Source organism: Pogoniulus pusillus, chromosome 6 (genome assembly GCF_015220805.1).
Source record: "Pogoniulus pusillus isolate bPogPus1 chromosome 6, bPogPus1.pri, whole genome shotgun sequence".
Lineage (NCBI taxonomy): Eukaryota > Metazoa > Chordata > Aves > Piciformes > Lybiidae > Pogoniulus > Pogoniulus pusillus.
In genome coordinates this window covers 6,262,137-6,282,809 of record NC_087269.1, presented here as the reverse complement: position 1 = coordinate 6,282,809, position 20,673 = coordinate 6,262,137, and the positions used below count along the sequence as shown (strand labels likewise).

The window sequence follows — 20,673 nt, the reverse complement described above, 5'->3', positions numbered from 1 at the left end:
GTACAAACCAACCTCATGCAGGCTCCCTAGACAGCTGGGAATTTCAATAAAGAAAATTAGGACATGAAGATCTAAGGAAAGCAGACATTGAATGTCTAAGATCTAGAAAGAAGGCTGGCAAAATGTACATGCCAAATGCAGCAAGAAGGGAAATTAATCATAATGTTAAAGAGTTTCATTTACTTTATTTATTCTCCAAACTTAGAAATAGGGCTGCTTCTCATCTCACTGACACTCTTTAAGCAAACATCTATTGCTGTCCCCAGGAAAATAATTTGAACAGCTGTCAAAGTTTTAGAGAGTGGACAGAAATGAAATTATTTCACATTCAATGGGAGTAAAATAAAAACCACTCTCGCTGCAGTGGAGAGGAATACAGAAAATTGTATTTAAAGATGCTCAGAGGGCTGCAGCAGCTCTGCCATGAGGACAGGCTACAAGAGTTGGGTCCTTCAGCCTGGAGAAGAGAAGGCTTCAAAGAGATCTTGTAGTAGTCCTGCAGGATCTGAAGGGGACCTACAGAAGGGCTGGGGAGGGACTACTGACAAGGTCTTGTAATGACAGGATGAGGAGAAACGGGTTTAAACTGGCAGAGGAGAGATTTAAACTGGATGTCCTATCACAGGACACAACTGAGAAGAGTTTGTCCCCTCCCTCTTGACCCCCAGCCCTCAGATAATCATAACTGTTGACTAAATCCTCTCTAAGTCTTCTCCTCACTAGACCAAACAGCCCCAGGTCCCTCAGCCTCTCTTCATAGGGCTGATGCTCCTAGACCTCTCTGGTCCTCTTGGAGAACTCTACAGCTTTCTAAAGGGTTTAAAAGAATAAATTAAACCCATCACAGAAGTAGGTTATTTTTTAACAGCAAGGCTATTTTAAACAATGCTTGTTGAGATGAATATTCTGATTTGACTCAGCAACTACTATGCCTACATTGACATTATAGGTTGTGCATTTGAAGCCATTTCACTGTTTAGATGAGATTTTAAATCTCAGATACTGCTTGCTGGCCTTCCAGTACCTGAAGGGGACCTGCAAGAAGGTTGAGGTGCCTGAATGTGTCCAAAGAAGGGCACCAAGGCTGGTGAGGGGGCTGGAGCACAGCCCTATGAGGAGAGGCTGAGGGAGCTGAGGGTGCTCAGCCTGGAGAAGAGGAGGCTCAGGGCAGACCTCATTGCTGTCTACAGCTACCTGCAGGGAGACTGTAGCCAGGTGGGGTTGGTCTCTTCTCCCAGGCACCCAGGGACAGAACAAAAGGACAGTCTCCAGCTGTGCTGGGGCAGGTTTAAGCTGGATGTTAGGAAGAAGTTCTTCCCAGCAAGAGTGATTGGCATTGGAATGGGCTGCCTGGGGAGGTGGTGGAGTCACCATCCCTGGAGGTATTTAAAAAGAGGCTGGATGAGGCACTTAGTGCCACAGTTTAGTTAATTAGAAGGGTTAGGTGACAGGTTGGACCTGATGATCCTAGAGGTCTTTCCCAACCTAATTCTATCATTCCGTGAATTCTGTGAAGGGGACCAGGACCAAAGCACTACAACAGCAAATGCAGAATTATCCAGGAGAATGGGTTAACACTTACACTAGTGGTATGCAGTTTCATCTTAAACTTTTCAAAATACAACCAGTGTTTCGATTCAGTGGGATCCAAGTCGTGGTAGAAGTCTCTGGCTGCATAGCCAAAGCTATGAAACTTTCTCTCCGGTGTCAGCAGGATAGTGGTCGGCGTCTTCTGATTGGACACACCTGGATCTCCACCTTCCCAGCGCCTATTCCAACAAGAGAAACAGCTCCAGTAAGGGATACCAATCACTACAGCAACAGAGAAAATACACTGCACAATGAGAAAAACAATGTGGTGGCAGATTGCACAAACTGCTTTCCCCTTCAAAGACACTAACCCTGTAACGCCAAAATCACGTGGCTTTATTCACATCCCTATCAGACAACTCAGCCACCAGCAGTAAGCTTGCAGATGACACCAAGCTGGGGGCATGTGTCCATCTGTTAGAGCAGGGGTCCTCAAACTACAGCCTGTGGGACACATACGGCCCCCCAGGCTCCTCAGTCAGGCCCAATGGTATTTACAGAACCCCCCTGACCCTCCCTGCTGGGGGCTGGGGGGGAAACCAAACCTCTGGCACAACTTGAGACTGTGTCCCAACCCCACCTGGCTACAACCTCGCTTCAGGTAGTTGTAGACAGCAATGAGGTCACCCCTGAGCCTCCTCTTCTCCAGGCTGAACATCCCTAGCTCCCTCAGCCTCTCCTCATAGGGCTTGTTTTCCAGGCCACTCACCACCCAGCAGCAGGAATCTGGAGGGGGAGAGGGGAGCATGGGGGTTGATCTCTTCTCCAGGCAACCAGCAATAGAACAAGGGGACACAGTCTCAAGTTGTGCCAGGAGAAGTATAGGCTGGATGTTAGGAGGAAGTTGTTGACAGAGAGAGTGATTGGCATTGGAATGGGCTGCCCAGGGAGGTGGTGGAGTCACCACCCCTGGAGGTGTTGAAGAAAAGCCTGGCTGAGGCACTTAGTGCCATGGTCTAGTTGACTGGATAGGGCTGGGGGACAGGTTGGACTGGTTGATCCTATGAACAAGCAAGTCATAACACAGAGATAGCTATAAGCATTCTTGCCTTCTCAATTCTTTATCACAAAAATAAAGGCAGAATGGAAGAGCAAGAACCTGCCATTACTGTTCCTCCCCACCCCATCCACAAGCACTTCCAGCATGGGAAACAAACATTAACCAGCAAACACTTCTTAAAAAGGCATCTGTGGAAAATCTGCTTTCTGCTGTCAGACATAATCATAACACAGCTCAAACGGGAGCCAAGTTAAGATCACACAGGCATCTGCATTCATTATTAAACCACATGTTGATTACTTTCTTCTAAAGATAGCAAAACACACTTTCAGAATATGCTACTGCCAAGTCCTTGTCCCAAAGCACAACAAGGTTGCCTTGTTCTGTGGTACTTGCTTGTGTGACATAGGAAGGTTATGCAGGGGAAAAAAATAATAAGGAAAAAAAAATCCTTTTCCATTTCACTCCCAGAAACAGTTGAGTCAATTGTAAATTAATTGCCCTCCAGACCAAAGCAGGCAACTGGCATGGAAAACTGCAATCTAAGGGGTTAATGCTTGGCAAAGTAACAAGGAACAGGATCTTCTAAAGTGCTGGAAACCCTTCAAACCATTCAACTAGATCAAAGAGAGCAACATCTTCCCTTGTTTTAACCAGCAGCAGCAATGGCAGGGAATCACATCTATGGATTTACTTCAGTGTAGAAGGCAATTCCACTGCTTTGAAAGCAGAAATAGCATGATGAGAAGTGGAATGATTTCCACCTTCATTCACTCAAAGAAACTTGCCTAAACCTCCCTGGCCCTGGAGCTATTACCAGCTGGCAAAGGTTCTGCTCCAGGTCACTTCTTCTAACCTGCTTCTAAAGATGCAAGTGGTCCAATCCAAAACCTTTGAGTAGGTGTTGCAGCAAACATATGGCTCCAGCGTGAAGAAGTTGGGATTCCACAGCCCATGAACAGAAAGTACTGCCCATTTCACCAGACTGCTCAATCCCACACACCCTCTGCAAGCAGAGAGGAGACAGTCTGCCATCGTTTTTGCCTGGAATCATTAATGATTCATTCTGAGTCACTGGTGGGAAATTCCATAAATAGGATGTGGCCTATAACAATACTGCTTTAGTTTTCATTTTGGCTAGGCACATTTTCTCTTTCTGGAATAAGTGCACTTAAAGTGCAGTTTAAATGAAGACAAATTGATGCTCTGTGCTAAGGGCTGAAATTGCCAAAGTCACCTAGAGAATTGGATGCTCACTTCCTGACGAGTTACTGCTGGAAACTAGATACAATAATTGCTCAGCACCGTCTAAAGTTCTCAGCCTGTATCACTGTTCCATTACAGAAAGAGCAATAAGGAGAGAGAAGAGGAAGTCAAACTTCACCACTAGCAATCGAGAGACTTTAAAATATTCCTGTGTGCCACCTTTTCAAGAGAGAAGCAGCTGCAAGGGCATGTGCATGGTAACTCCTGAGTGCAACATTCTTCTCAGGTAAAGCCCTGGCCATGCTCCAGTCAGTGGAGCCTTCTAGTCAGTAGGGACAGGGTTTCAACATTTAACTTTGGCAGGTTTGTTTTGTGGTCCCCAAACAGGGGAAAATAAAGAGGAGAGGAGAGGAGAGGAGAGGAGAGGAGAGGAGAGGAGAGGAGAGGAGAGGAGAGGAGAGGAGAGGAGAGGAGAGGAGAGGAGAGGAGAGGAGAGGAGAGGAGAGGAGAGGAGAGGAGAGGAGAGGAGAGGAGAGGAGAGGAGAGGAGAGGAGAGGAGAGGAGAGGAGAGGAGAGGAGAGGAGAGGAGAGGAGAGGAGAGGAGAGGAGAGGAGAGGAGAGGAGAGGAGAGGAGAGGAGAGGAGAGGAGAGGAGAGGAGAGGAGAGGAGAGGAGAGGAGAGGAGAGGAGAGGAGAGGAGAGGAGAGGAGAGGAGAGGAGAGGAAAAAGGAAAGGAAACGGGGAGAGGAGAGGAGAGGAAAAAGGAGAGGAGAGGAGAGGAGAGGAGAGGAGAGGAGAGGAGAGGAGAGGAGAGGAGAGGAGAGGAGAGGAGAGGAGAGGAGAGGAGAGGAGAGGAGAGGAGAGGAGAGGAGAGGAGAGGAGAGGAGAGGAGAGGAGAGGAGAGGAGAGGAGAGGAGAGGAGAGGAGAGGAGAGGAGAGGAGAGGAGAGGAGAGGAGAGGAGAGGAGAGGAGAGGAGAGGAGAGGAGAGGAGAGGAGAGGAGAGGAGAGGAGAGGAGAGGAGAGGAGAGGAGAGGAGAGGAGAGGAGAGGAGAGGAGAGGAAAAAGGAAAGGAAACGGGGAGAGGAGAGGAGAGGAAAAAGGAGAGGAGAGGAGAGGAGAGGAGAGGAAAAAGGAAAGGAAACGGGGAGAGGAGAGGAGAGGAGAGGAAAAAGGAAAGGAAACGGGGAGAGGAGAGGAGAGGAGAGGAAAAAGGAAAGGAAACGGGGAGAGGAGAGAAGGGAGAGGGGAGAAAAGGAGAGAGGAAAAAGTAGAGGGGAGAGGGGAGAGGAAATGCTCATTAAGAGCATGGACTAACACATGCCCAGCAGTACTCTAAATGCATGTGGGAGATATTTCTCTAAGTAAAGTCAGAGTTCAAAATCTGTTCAAGCAGAACCCAAGGCAGATTTCTGCCTCAATTCAGACAGTTGAAACCAGTTCCTAGACTGATATAAAATGGAGCAGCTCCAGAGTGCAGCATAGATCAGTTTATAGCCACAGAGGACCTGACAGCATATGAAAAGTGAAAATAGAGGCAAGAAGAAAGTTAGTGCAGAAAGTATCACAAGATTATACTAAGAGAAATGCCCTTCCTTACACATGAATCTGGCTAACAGAGCAAAGAAAAGGATGCACACATTTGATCCAGAGCTGCAGCACACCAATCAAGGCAACAAATCAGTGGGGTCATCGAAATCGTAGTCAAACACTGCTAGGAGAGTGTGTGCAGAAAAAGGTGAGAATGTGCCTGCCAGGAATTTGAGTCAAACAGGGAATAGAAGGTAAAGGAAAAACCTGAAGGCTGAAATAAAAGTTGCACTGAAGAAAGACTACGTTCTCTCTCCTTCCAAAGACAGCCTGCAATTTGTTTTGCAATCATATTCATTTTTCCATTTATTTGCTCCATTTGTTAAATTCTCACACTCAGTTCGCTGCTATTTAACCAGAAGCCAAAATGTTTATAAACTTGACATAAATGCATATAAATCAACAAGAGTTTTCATCTCTTCTCTGCAAAGATGTTATTAACTCGTTCTCCAGCAGCAAACTGTCTTTCATGACAGCTCTGGCACTGCCCTGCTCACCGAAGTGCTTGCTGAACTCATGGCCGCACTGTTCCCAAGCATTTACTCACAGAGTCTCAGTACACAGGAAACAATACCTGTTGTCACAGAGACTTCTACTTCTATGAGAGCCAGAAGGTAACCATAACTATCAGAGAAGCAGAGAATCAACCACGTTGGAAAAGAACTCCAAGATCATCCAGTCCAACCTGGCACCCAGCCCTAGCCAGTCAACTAGACCATGGCACTAAGTGCCTCAGCCAGGCTTTGCTTGAACACCTCCAGGGATGGTGACTCCACCACCTCCCTGGGCAGCCCATTCCAATGCCAATCACTCTCTCTGTCAACAACTTCCTCCTAACATCCAGCCTATACTTCCCCCGGCACAACTTGAGACTGTGTCCCCTTGTTCTGTTGCTGGGTGCCTGGCAGAAGAGACCAACCCTCACCTGGCTACAACCTCCCTTCAGGTAGTTGTAGACAGCAATGAGGTCACCTCTGAGCCTCCTCTTCTCTAGGCTAAACACCCCCAGCTCCCTCAGCCTCTCCTCATAGGATTTGTGCTCCAGGCCCCTCACCAACTTTGTCGCCCTTCTCTGGACACATTCCAGCACCTCAACATCTCTCTTGAATTGAGAAGCCCAGGACTGGATACAGATACAGCACTCAAGGTGTGGCCTGACCAGTGCTGAGTACAGGGGAAGAATAACCTCCCTTGTCCTACTGGCCACACTGTTCCTGATGCAGGCCAGGATGCCATTGGCTCTCTTAGCCACCTGGGCACACTGCTGGCTCATCTTCAGCTACTATCTACCAGCACACCCAGGTCCCTTTCCTCCTGGCTGCTCTCCAGCCACTCAGTCCCCAGCATGTACATTAAGGTATGTTTTTTGTGCTGGGCTTCACAGCAAATAAACACAACAATAACTGCACAACGAAAGCCATAACTTTGCTGACTCCACACTCAAATGTGCTAATAAAGTCCTGTGTGCTCATTCTTTCTGAAGCAAGATCTTCTAAATACAACCATCTTACCCTTCATTGAGATGTCTAAAGAAAAGCAGCTATGTTAAAAGGCAAGTCAGAAACCTAAATGTCTGGAAAAGATCAACACTAAAGAGGGGACGTGGAAAAAATGTTAGGAAGCAAAGAGGACTGTGCATCACTGGCATGGTTTATTTTAAGGTAAACACTCTGCAGTGCAGGCAGGAAGTGACATTTGCTCTGCTGAAATATTTGTAAATCACCCTACATGTAAGCCCTGTTATATGCAGAGTTTGGACCTTTTAATACAGAATCACAGAATGCCAGGGGCTGGCAGGGACTTTGAAAGATCATCCAGTCCAACCCCCACTGCCAGAGCAGGCATCTGAAGTACCAAAGCTCTGTTCTGATACATTAGCATTCTTTTCATCAAACTGTATGCTGAGTATTTATGCATAAATATATATAAGTGTATTATATACATTATTTTAAAGAATCACAGAAGGTTAGGGGCTGGAAGGGACCTCAAAAGATCATCCAGTCCAACCTCCCTGCAGGGCAGGATCGCCAAGAGCAGATCATGCAGAAATACATCCAAGTGGGTTGCAAATGAGCCAGCAATGTGTTCTCAAGGCCAAGAAGGCCAATGCCATCCTGGGGTGTAATGGAAGGGCTGTGGCTAGTAGGTTGAGAGAGATTCTCCTCCCTCTCTACTCAGCCCTGGTGAGGCCACATCTGGAGTACTGTGTCCAGTTCTGGGCCCCTCAGTTCAAGAGGGGCAAAGAACTGCTTAAGAGAGTCCACTGCAGAGCCACAAGGGTTATTAAGGGGGGGGGGGGGAGGCTTCCTTATGAGGAAAGACTGAAGGAGCTGGGGCTCTTCAGCTTGGAGAGGAGACTAAGGGATGATCTCATTCATGTTTATAAATACACAAAGAGTGAGTGCCAGAACATTCACAGAATCACAGAACGTCAGGGGCTGGAAGGGACCTCAAAAGCTCATCCAGTCCAATCCCACTGCCAGAGCAAGATCACCTACACCAAATCACACAGGAATGCATCCTGGCAGGTCTAGAATATCTCCAGAGAGGGAGACTCCAAAACCCACCTGGGCAGCCTGTTCCAGTGTTCTGTCACCCTTAAAGGGAAATAAAAAATCCTCCTATTTCCATGGAACTTCCTATGCCTCATCTCCCACCCACTGCCCCCTGTCCTGTCATCGGGCACCACCACACAGAGCTGGGACATTTTGATGCAGGAAGCCTGGTAGTCTGAATGAGAACCCAGTCTGTAATTTCACAGCACCACAGAAACATTCAGGTTGGAAAAGCCCCTCAGGATCACCAAGTTCAACCCATATTCCTACTCTACAAAGTTCACCCTAAACCATATCCCCAAGAACCACAACCAAAAAATTTCTGAACACATCCAAGGTTGGTGACTCAACCACATCTCTGGGCAGCTCATTCCAATGCCTGACCACTCTTGCTGGGAAAAAATATTTCCTGATATCCAGTCTAAACCTACCCAGTCTCAGCTTGAGGCCATTCTCTCTTGACCTATCACTAATTTCCTGTGAGAAAAGACCACCACCAACCTCTCCACAACATCCTTTAAGGTAGCTGTAGACAGTGATGAAGTCTTCCATCAGCCTCCTCTTCAAACTAAACAGCCCCAGCTACCTCAGTCTCTCCCCTCACAAGATTTATTCTTTCCCAGCTTTCTTACCCTCCTCTACACTTGCTCCAGCACCTCCACATCCCTCTTGTATTGAGGTGCCCAAAACTGAACACAATACTCAAGGTGTGGCCTCAGCAGAGCAGAGTCCAAGAGGACAATGACCTTCCTGCTCCTGCTGGACACAGCATTGCTAATACAAGCCAGGATGTCATTGGCTTCCTTTGCCACCTGGGCACGAAGCTTGCTCATATCAAGTTGCTTGTAAATTTACTGCAGTATGGTGTGAACTCAAGGGCAAAATCAGGTCCTAAGGCAAAATTTTGAGTCCAAAGAGCTTAAAGGACATCCCTACAAAGACCAAGGATTTCACATAGTAAGGATCCCACAGAGATTAAAGAATACAGCATGTAGGATTTAGACTTCCTCAGGTACAGCTTCAGGGATATCTTCCTTCATTTCATCCAATCTCTTTAAGAAATTTGATTAATAGACAACAGAAATTGATAAACATAGGTTCTGACTAGACAGTCCTGTAACCTGGGACAGCTTCCTGTGCTGTTCAGAGAACAGCAGATGGATGACATGCATAAGCAGCCCTGAATCATTACCTGTGCATACTGTTAAAGGCAGGCATCTTTGCAACTGGTTGCTTACCATCACCTCAAAATTCACCTCCCTATGTAGATAGCATTTCAAATGTTGAAGTGAGTCCAGAGGAGGGCCATGAAGAAGACCTTGAGCAGTACTGCCATGAGGACAGGCTATGACAGTTGGGGCTCTCCGGCCTGGAGAAGAGAAGGTTTGGAGGAGACCTTGGAGTGACCCTCCAGTATCTGAAGGGGGCCTACAGGAGAGCTGGGGAAGGACTATTTACAAGGTCTTGTAATGACAGGATGAGGAGTAATGGGTTTAAAGTGTCAGAGGAGAGATTTAAACTAGATCTTAGGAAGAAGTTCTTCACAGTGAGGGTGGTGAGACACTGGCACAAGTTGCCCAGGGAGGTTCTGGCTGCTCCCTCCCTGGAGGTGTTCAAGGCCAGGTTGGATGAGGCCTTGAGTGACCTGTTCTAGTGGGAAGTGTCCCTGCCTATGGCAGGGACTTGGAACTGGATGATCTTTGAGGTGCCTTCCAACCTAAACCATTCTATGATTCTATGAAATCACTCAGCTGCATTCAATCTTGGAAATCCTTTGCGACCATAGACAAACCAACTATGCAGGCTGACTGCACAATCAACACTGTCTGCAGAGATTTATAGAGTTACTTTCAGCTAGCAACTTTGCTTAGAAAAATGCTTGCTAGACTACAGCATGTTCATTTTTTTGTCCTCTTGAGCACACACACAGTCACAGAAACATGCATGTTGGAAATGCAACACACAACTGTAACCCTGAGAAAGGTCTACACTGTGGCAAACACGAGACAAATGTAGGCACTGCAGGCTCCTGTAAAAGCATCTCTAGCTACTGCAGGCAGCACCATGTTATCACAAGTGAATACTAAATGCTGCATTGCAGCCCTTACCTCATTACATGAATACATTCTGGCTCCTTGGTGAAGCTGTAGGCGTAGCCACTGGATGTTGTGCCAAAATCAATAGCCACAACAACAAGATATAACTGTTCTACAGCATCATCTGCATCGGAGTCCTTCTGTTAAACAGCAGAAGCAAAACAGAAACTGAGTCATTGGTGAGAACATCATCAGGCTGTCTCACTCTTCAGTATTCCATGCATATCTCTTCAGTAAAGACTTCCTTAAAGCTGCATTTGTGACCAAAGCTGACACTAGAAAGCTGCACATTCCAATGGAGTTGAAAATTCAACATATTGAATTCAACATACTTGCTGCAGCCTTTTATATATAACCTTCTCAATCAAGAGTTTCCTTCATACTCCTTCTTAGGAATAGTTATTATCCTCAATCATTAAAGCATATGACTAAACACCAAGTTATTGGTTTGGGGGCTCTTGGTTCAGTTTTTTTTCCTTAAACTGATCAACTCAATCACAGATTCACAGAATCAGTCAGGGTTGGAAGGGACCACAAGGATCACCTAGTTCCAACCGTTCCAACCCCCCTGCCACGGGCAGGGACACCTCATACTAGATCAGGTTGTCTAGAGCCTCATCCAGTCTGGCCTTAAACACCTCCAGGAACTGAAGAGCATGTTTATATCCATCAGTGTGGTATATTTGGGATTTACCTGGTGGTTTTAGGAGTTAAGTATAGCATAATAATAGGACAAGGGGCAATAGGTGCAAGCTGAAGCATTAAGAGGTTCCACACAAACGTAAGAAAAAGCTTTTTCCCTGTGAAGGTGACAAAACACTGGAGTGTGCACATGCTGCCCTGAAGGCAAATCACATCCTGAGGGCTGCATCAAAAGAAGCAGGGCCACAAGATTGAGAAAGGTGATTCTGCCACTTTGCTCTGGTGAGACTTCACCTGGACTACTGCATCCAGATCAACACAGGGAGGACATGGACCTGATGGAGCAGGTCCAGAGGAGGACCACAAAAACGATCAGGGGGCTGCAACATCTCTTCTAAGAGAAGAGGCTGAAACAGCTGGGGCTGTTCAGCCTGGAGGAGAAAAGGTTCCAGGGAGACCCAATAGTGACCTTCCAGTACCTGAAGGGGGCCTACAAGAAGGCCATAGAGGGACTGTTTCCAAAGGCAATGAGGGGCAATGGTTTGAAATTAGAGAAGAGCAGATTTAGACTGAATGTCAGGAACAAGTTCTGTGCCGTGAGCATGGTAGAGCACCAGAACAGGTTGCCCAGGGAGATAGTTGAGGCCCCATCCCTGGAGATATTCAAGGTGAGACTCAACAAGTTTCTGAGCTGACTGCAGGGGCCTTGGTCTAGATGCCCTTCAGAGGTGCCTTTCAACCCAAACCATTCTCTGATTCTACACAGTCCATGTTGAAATCACATTTCTTACTGCAATGTGTGATGGAGACAGTGGAGTTATTCCAGGATCTCCCAAGCTCTTGGCTGGTGATGAGTAAGTGGATGTGGAAACTGCATCTGAAAGGAAACAAAAAAAAATCTTCAGTGCTAGTAAGCAGAGCAAGTAGAAGAGGACATTTGCTTTGCATACTGCTACACTGGTTTCCTGTTGTAACAAACCTGATGTAAAAAGAAAGTAAATTCCACAGCCAAAGTGTAAAATGTATTTTTTTCCTTTACAAATTGCCTTTGCAATACACAACAACTGCAGTTTTGGCTTTAAAATGTTTGTCTGACCTTCATGACTCATTTCCATTCTTTTCCCTATTACATTGCCACGTGTAACTTTAAAAGTCCTAACTACATGCAGAAGTCGAAGGTGATAGAACCAGCCTGAAAGCTATGCACATTGATGGCCAATATTTAAATGTATGGATGCAGAGCTGTGAGGTCAAAAAAGACAGACCCATTTCAAGAGAAAAAGAGGACTTGCTACCAATTTGACAATGTTGTTAGAGTAAGTTGCCATTACACCACCATGAGCCTTTATTCTGAAACTTTTCCCAGTACTGTCTCCTGTCTCTGTTTTTATTCTTCAATATAATCTCTGCACTGAAACATCTTGCAGCTGTTAATAAAACTGCAGGACACAATCCAGCTGGGGAAAAAAAAAAAGGAAAGCATTATTAACAAATCATCAAAGAAATATCTCTACCCTGCATACAACACTGAAAATTTGTTTAAAGGAACATACCAAATGAGTGACAAATACTGTCATGCACTACTTATGCTTTTCCTTCTTGTATTTAGCCTGTTGATGATAGAAAAGTAAATTGCTTGTTAAAATAATGAAGCACTGATGACTCAGATTTACATATAATATTCCCTTCTGTAGACTGCAATAGTTGATCACTATGCAATGTAGACCCTGTTCCTGCTCGTGGTGTCCTGCACCTTCAGATGTAAGCCTTGAGCTTACTGAATTCTCTTATGCAGAATACAAGCCACTGAGATGCAAACCAGAATTATGTATTAAATCTCCAAGTCTTAATTGCCATAATAAACACTGAATAATACATTTCAACATATGTTTGTCACCTACTGGGATGTATCATACAACAAAATGCATACTTATGCATAAGAAGTAGTTCCTAGCCATGGCTGAAAAGTCAGAGCATTACTCTACAGATGACACAGGAGCTGCTCTCTAAGACCTTACTTCCAGCAATAGAACAAAGGGACACAGCCTCAAGTTGTGCTAGGGGAAGTATAGGCTGGATGTTAGGAGGAAGTTCTTCACAGGGAGAGTGATTGGCATTGGAATGGGCTGCCCAGGGAGGTGGTGGAGTCACTGTCCCTGGGGGTGTTCAAGAAAAGCCTGGATGAGGCACTTAGTGCCATGGTCTAGCTGACTGGATAGGGCTGGGGGATAGGTTGGACTGGATGATCTTCGAGGTCTCTTCCAACCAGGTTGATTCTATGATTCTACATCTGTCTATCCTAACACCAGTGTTTCTTGCATGGAAATCTTCAAAACTCTGGGAATTTACAGGCTTAGATATTGTTGTTCATGCATTGAAATCAATATCTGAGAATCTAAAGAGAAATTTCTAAGGAATTTGTTGTTTCATTCTAAGCATTTGGAGTTTTCCACTTCATTTATAGTAAAACATAGCACTGATGTGTAAGGGTCAGAAATTCAGAACTCAAGAGGTCTTCACCGAGTGATTTGATCATAGAATGATTTGGTTGCAAACTTAATGAAGAATTCTGCTGTTCCTGGCAATTAAATATCTGTTGTTTCCCATGGGAAATGCAAAAATCTCTGCAGCAGGCAACTATAAGATCTTCCTCTCGATCTTAATATTGCTCTTGCAATGTTCACTTGGGTTCAAGTCACCATATATGTGCTCAGTCTGATCTGAAGAAGCATCTGCAGAAGTAAAACACTCACATTTCCTATACAAGTTCTCCAAGAGTATTTTCTGTTGCTCCTTTTGTTATGAAGTCCAAAAAGCCACAGGCCAAATGTGAAAAAAAACCCACAGAATCTGCTTGGTTCATTGAGACATATTTGGCTCAGATGCTGTTAGCAGCCTCCTTTGTGCAATCTCTTCCTCTTTTCAAAAGAGATTAATTTTTGTGCCATTAACATGGTGTTTCTCAGAGAATATTTCAGCATAAGAGCAAAAGAACAGGGATACTAGTAACAAACATGTTCCTTGGATGCTGCTGCCATTCCAAACTAGACCTGAACCAATACTTCCTGAGCAGGGGGTTGATTAGGTGACCTTTGGAGGACAGACTGGAGTCCTGGGCACAGAGGAACCAAAGGAGGTTCAACAAGGACAAGTGCAGAGTCCTGCATCTGGGTTGGAATAATAAACCGCACCAGTGCAGGCTGGGAGGTGATCTGCTGGAAAGCAGTCCTGTGGAGAGGGACCTGGGGGTCCTGGTGGATAACAAGTTAACCATGGCACAGCAATGTGACCTTGTGGCCAAGAAGGCAAATGGGACCCTGGGGTGTATTAGGAAGATGTGTCCAGCAGATCAAGGGAGGCTCTTCTCTCCCTCTACTCTGCCCTGATGAGACCTCATCTTGTATACTGTGTTCAGTTTTGGGGTCCCCAGTTAAAGAGGGACAGGGATCTGCTGGAGAGGGTCCAGCAGAGGGCTACGAGGATGATGAGCAGACTGCAGGGCATAGCTTATGAGGAGAGGCTGAGGGACCTGGGGCTTTTTAGTCTGGAGAAGAGAAGACTTAGAGGGGATTTGATAAATGTTTATAAATGGGGACAGGGTCTGCTCACTGCTCCCTGTGACAGGACAAGGAGCAATGGGTGTAAGTTGTGGCAAAAGAGGTTCCACCTCAACACAAGGGGGAACTTCTTTACTGTGAGGGTCCCAGAGCACTGGAACAGCCTCCCCAGAGAGGTTGTAGGGTCTCCTTCTCTGGAGCCTTTCAAGGCCTGTCTGGATGTGTTCCTCTGTGATCTGTGTTAGATAGCATCGTCCTGCTCTGGCAGGGGGGTTGGACTCGATGATCTCCTTGGGTCCCTTCCAACCCCTAATATCCTGTGATCCTGTGTCCCTTCCAGCCCAGCCAATTCTATGATTAGAACCTTGCACTATTTACTCAGCATCTCTGGAAACTGGTACATTGCCCTCACTTCAGATGCTGGCTTTGAAGCACAAAAACACAGCCATCAAACCCCCATCTACATGTTTTCAGTGTTGCCCTTTGTTTCTAACTATTTTTCGGTACCTGTTTCAGCACTCATGTGTCAGTGATCTGTTCTTCAGCCTGTCTTCAGTTTATCAGTCCAGGTGTACCTTGAGAAGCTATTTATAGCTCTCTCAACTCAGCAAATCCTGTGTGACAGCATGCACATGCTTTTGTCTCTCAGCAGTGAGTAAATAACCAGTGCAAATAGTCATTTTCATCCAATGAAGCTGTGCTAACCTGAGTGATTTCTATGAAGAAATGCCTTATCCAGCCTCCTCTTAAACACCTCCAGGGATGGAGACTCCACCACCTCCCAGGGGAACCCATTCCAATACCAATCACTGTTTCCATGAACAACTTCTTCCAAACCTCCAGCCTATACCACCCCTGGCACAACTTGAGACTGTGTCCCCTTGTTCTGTTGCTGGTTGCCTGGCAGAAGAGACCAACCCCGCCTGGCTACAGCCTCCCTACAGGTAGTTGTAGACAGCAATGTGGTCACCCCTGAGCCTCCTCTTCTCCAGGCTGCACACCCCCAGCCTCTCCTCACAGGGCTGTGCTCCAGTCCCCTCACCAGCCTTGGTGCCCTTCTCTGGACACGTTCCAGCACCTCAACATCTCTCTCGAGGGGCCCAGAACCAGACACAGCACTCAAGGTGTGGCCTTATCAGTGCTGAGCACAGGGGCAGAAGGACTTTCCTGGTCCTACTGGACACACCGTTCCTGACACAGGCCAGGATGCCATTAGCCTTCTTGGCCACCTGGGCACACTACTGGCTCATGTTCAGCTGCTGTTGACCAGCACCCCCAACTTGGTCTGCAAACTCACTGATGGTGCACTCAATCTCCTCATCCAGATAATAAATGAAGATATTGAACAGGACTGGGCCCAGCACTGATCCCTGGGGGACACCACTACTCTGGCTGCCAACTGGATGTGGCTCCATTCACCACCACTCTCTGGGCCCATCCAGACTGTAGTGGTTTACCTTTAAAATGCTCCTGAAAACTCATGCAGACAGTCTGGATTTGTGCAAGGGCTCACTTGCAATCGACTGCTCAACTTTCATGGAAGGGTAGACTCTTGGTGACTTACAAATATTTTCTGATCAGAGGAAAAAAAGTCTTTCTAAAGCCATGAAAATTCCACACTGCATTGGCTGTTGCTCCTGTAAACACACAGCTAAATCAAAGAATTCTGAGTCCTACATGCCACCAACCTAGAATCATAGAATAGTCTGGGTTAGAAGGGACTTCCAAAGGTCACCCAGTCCAACCCTTGCTACAGTCAGCAGGGACATCCTCAACTAGATTAGGTTGCCCAGAGTCCTGTCCAGGGACCCCTCCAGGAATGGGGCCCCAACCTCTTCCCTGGGCAACCTGTTCCAATGTTCCACCACGCTCAAAGTTCTTCACTGAGAGAGTCATTGGACACTGGAATGGGCTGCCCGGGGAGATGGTGGAGTCGCCGTCCCTGGAGCTGTTCAAGGCAGGATTGGACGTGGCACTTGGTGCCATGGTCTAGCCTTGAGCTCTGTGGTAAAGGGTTGGACTTGATGATCTGTGAGGTCTTTTCCAACCTTGGTGATACTGTGAACTTGTTCCTAAGATCTAATCTAAATCTGGAGTTCTGTCAGATCAAGAGAGAAAACGCATGGAAGGCTACACTACAACCTCTAAAGCAGCAAACTAAAATTTTAACCAAAGATACTGTTATGGTGAGTCTGCAGAGTTCTATCATGGCTCCCCAGTTCAGGAGGGACGGAGATCTACTCAAAAGAGTCCAATGGAGGGCTATGAAGATGACAAAGCGGCTGGAGTGCTGCCCTGTAAGGAGAGACTGAGGGTCCTGGGGCTGTCTGGTCTGGTGAAGAGAAGACTTAGAGAAGACTTAATCAGCATTTATAAATATCTGAGGGCTGGGGGTCAAGAGGGAGGGGACAAACTCTTCTCAGTTGGGTGCTGCAATATGACAAGGAGTAACAGATGGAAACTACAGCACAGAAAGTTCCACCTCAATGTGAGGAAGAACTTCTTTACTGTAAGGGTCCCACAGCACTGGAACAGGCTGCTCAGAGAGGTTGCGGAGTCTCCTTCTCTGGAGACTTTAAAGACCTGTCTGGATGTGTTCCTGTGTGACCTGAGTTAGATTCTATGGTCGTGCTCTGGCAAGGGGTTTGAACTTGATGCTCTCTGGAGGTCCCTTCCAACCCTTAACATCCTGTGATCCTGTGCTCATGGTAGCACAAGGAGCAGTTGCATTACCTTGCAGCTCATTTCATGAGACTGCTAACTAAATCATGTGCAGCAACTGGGGCAGCCGTAATTGTTAGATTGCAACTCAGCTCTTAAAAGGGGCCCTGACACTGTCACTGAGTTTTCAGGGCCAGTAAGTGCAGTTCAGAATACTGGGAAGTTAAAAAGTCATTTATCTGAGTAGTCAGCAAATGGTTTGCAGGCTAGTCACCCTGGATTTAATGACAGGACTTCTCCTATCAAATAGTGAAATAGTTGTTAAAAGCAAATGAAAGTCTGAAACCCATGGCATTTCTATTATCCACCTTATCTAAACTGAAAGATTGTAAGAATCATAGAATCAACCAGGTTGGAAGAGACCTCCAAGATCATCCAGTCCAACCTAGCACCCAGCCCTAGCCACTCAACTAGACCATGGCACTAAGTGCCTCATCCAGGCTTTTCCTGAACACCTCCAGGGATGGTGACTCCACCACCTCCCTGGGCAGCCCATTCCAATGCCAATCACTCTCTCTGTGAAGAACTTCCTCCTAACATCCAGCCTAGACCTCCCCCACCTCAGCTTGAGACTGTGTCCCCTTGTTCTGTCCCTGATTGCCTGGGAGAAGAGACCAACCCCCACCTGGCTACGACCTCCCTTCAGGTAGTTGTAGACAGCAATGAGGTCACCCCTGAGCCTCTTCTTCTCCAGGCTAAACAATCTCAGTTCCCTCAGCCTCTCCTCCTAGGCTTTGTGTTCCAGGCCCCTCACCAGATGTTAAAACATACACCTCCAGGGTTTAATATTTTGTGGAGTAAGGGGCAAAAAAAATGTGCAGTTTTACAACCACATTCTGGAAAGCAGGAAAGGCATGGATAGTCCAGCAGCCCTTAAAAGCTCTTCTTTCTAAAGGATGGTGATTGATTTGAAAAAGAAAACAAAACAGACTCTGTTCCAAGCCAGAGTATGGGAAAGAGGGTGCAAAAGAACCTGATTTGCAATCATGCTGGAACAACAACCAAAAAAAGCATGCCTAGCCTTTATGAATAATAGAATCAGGGTATTTGGAACAGCTCTTACAAGCAGGATGACTTATTAAGTCTTCTGTAGTGAAACAGCATAATTGTAGCTCTCATAGTTCAAGTTCCAGCCTTATCTCTCACGTTTACTGAGGCTCTCTTCTGTGACAAACTCCACACCACACGTGCTAAAAGGACATTTCATCTTTGGCCAGCTGCACACTAAAACAAATGGAGGAATTTGATCTGGAACCCAAATTAAAGTAAGGCTTCAAGCATTTACACCAGTAGTTTAAACAATCCTTTCTGAGAACTGATGCAAAATTCCTGAATGGAAACTCTTTCGTTTGCTTATGAAACAATAATATGAATATTGGCCTGAAATCTAATCATCCATATCAGGGACTTGTATGATTTATGTGTGCAGAATGAATTTGACTCTGCTACTACAATTCTGACTTCGGTCCTAACCTAAGCAACTGCCAAAGAACTCCCTGTGCATTTTGAAGGTGACCAGACAAGGAAGGGAAGGGAGAAGACTCCCACTTTGAGCACTTTTTCTCCCCCAAAACATTCAAAAGATCCTATCTCATTTGCAAATCCCCAAACAATTATAGCATCAGTGGTGAATGGTTGAGAGCAGCTCTGAGGAAAAGGACCTGAGGGTCTGGGGTGATGAAAAGCTCAACATGAGCCTGCAGTGTGAGTGCAGCCCAGACAGCAACACTGTGCTGCAGCAAGAGCAGTGTGGCCAGCAGGGCAAGGGAGGGGATTCTGCCCCTTGGCTCTGCTCTCCTCAGACCCCAACTGGAGTCCTGTGTGCAGTTCTGGAGCCCCCAACACAAGAAAGACATGGAACTGTTGGAGCCAGTCCAGAGGAGGTCACGAAGATGCTCAGAGGGCTGCAGCAGCTCTGCTATGAGGACAGGCTGTGAGAGTTGGAGCTTTGCAGCCTGGAGGAGAGAAGGCTTGGAGGAGACCTTGGAGTGGCCTTCCAGCATCTGAAGGGGGCTACAGGAGGGCTGGGGAGAGACTATTGACAAGATCTTGTAATGACAGGATGAGGAGTAATGGGTTTAAACTGGCAGAGGAGAGATTTAAACAAGATGTTAGGAAGAAGTTCTTTCCAGTGAGGGAGGTGAGACACTGGCACAGGTTGCCCAGGGAGGTTGTGGCTGCTCCCTCCCTGGAGATGTTCAAGGCCAGGCTGGATGAGGCCTTGAGTGACCTGTTCTAGTGGGAGGTGTCCCTGCCTATGGCAGGGGGTTGGAACTGGATGATCTTTGAGGCCACTTCCAACCTAAACCATTCTATGATTAACCTGAAACGTAATCATCCATATCAGGGACCTGGACGATTTATGTGTGCAGAATGAATTTGTCTCTGCTACTACAATTTCTGACTTCGGTCCTAACCTTAGCAAGTGCCAAAGAACACCCTGTGCATTTTGAAGGTGACCAGACAAGGAAGGGAATGCAGAAGACTCTCACTTTCAGCACTTTTTTTCCCCCCTAAACATTCAAAAGATCCTATCCCATTTGCAAATCCCCATACAATTATAGAACCAGTGACATTGAGAGATCAGCAGCTGCTGAACTAATAATGAATCCTGGTCACCATCACATTAGCTGCAATTGCTGGTTTAGCAGATTTTGTTGGAATTATTTCTTCTTTTCATCCAGACACACAGAGGAGTTCATTTTCTGTGGTTTCCTGCAATTGCTAACCATTTTAGGTTTTTTCTCTTTGTCAGCCACATTCCAGGTTTCAAGAAAATGCAACAAAGGATTAACCTTTAAGAGCCACAGAATACAGAGTAAAAGCAAAGTCCACAGCACTCATCAAAAACATAGCTGTGAACATCTCACTGGGAGCATGAGTCAGCTGAATCTGATTTTCTAACAGATCTGGAGAGCAGGACCAGCCTTGATATTTGATGAGCTACTGGCAGCTGATACTCTCTGGAAGCCTATTAGTCTGTTCTGAATATTTGGGAGTCCTTGCCATGCATTCCTATTCAGGACTGGATTACCAGACATGGACCAATACAGTCCCAGATAATGAGATTTAAGACAAGAGGCTCAAACCATCTTTAAGCAAGATTACTGCTAAACCACACAGTGACAACTCACTAAGGTTCTACTACAGAATTAGAATCACAGAACCTTAGAGATCATCAAGTCCAACCTCCCTGCCAAGGCAGGATCCCCTAGGGTAGTCTGCACGGGAATGCATCCAGGTGGGTTTTGAAAGTCTCCAGAGAAGGAGACTCCACAACCTCTCTGGGCAGCTTGTTCCAGGGATCTGTCACCCTCATGGTAAAGAAGCTTCTCCTCATGTTGAGCTGAAACCTTCTCTGTTCCAGTTTGTAGCTGTTGCTCCTTGTCTTATCACTGTGCATCACCAAAAAGAGATTGGTCCCAGCCACTTGAGACTTGTACACGTTGATCACATCTCCTCTCAGTCTTCTCTTCTCCACACTAAACAGTCCCAGGGCTCTCAGTCTCTTTCCATAAGAGAGATGCTCAAGTCCCCCAGTCATCGTGGCTCTCTGCTGGACTCTCTCCAGCAGGTCCCTGAACTGGGGGAGTCCAAAACTGGACAAGTGTGGTCCCACTAGGGCAGAGTAGAGGGGAAGAAGAACCTCCCTAGACCTTCGTGATGCACCCCAGGATGCCACTGGCTCTCTTGGCCACAAAAGCACCTTGCTGGCCCCA

General features: G+C 46.4%; 1 protein-coding gene across 2 annotated transcripts in view; it reads right to left on the bottom strand.

Annotated features, from left to right (window-relative positions):
- HSPA12A (heat shock protein family A (Hsp70) member 12A) overlaps positions 1–20,673 on the bottom strand; it is a 76,935-nt gene that overhangs the window by 43,180 nt on the left and 13,082 nt on the right. The window contains exons 2-4 of one of the 2 annotated variants that reach the window (XM_064144304.1): positions 11,468–11,553; positions 10,047–10,174; positions 1,583–1,769 (exon numbers count right to left, since the gene is read on the bottom strand). In XM_064144304.1, coding sequence (XP_064000374.1) covers positions 1,583–1,769; positions 10,047–10,174; positions 11,468–11,553 — 401 coding nt within the window. The remainder of the gene's footprint in view (positions 1–1,582; positions 1,770–10,046; positions 10,175–11,467; positions 11,554–20,673) is intronic. The other variant, XM_064144305.1, reaches the window with a different exon arrangement.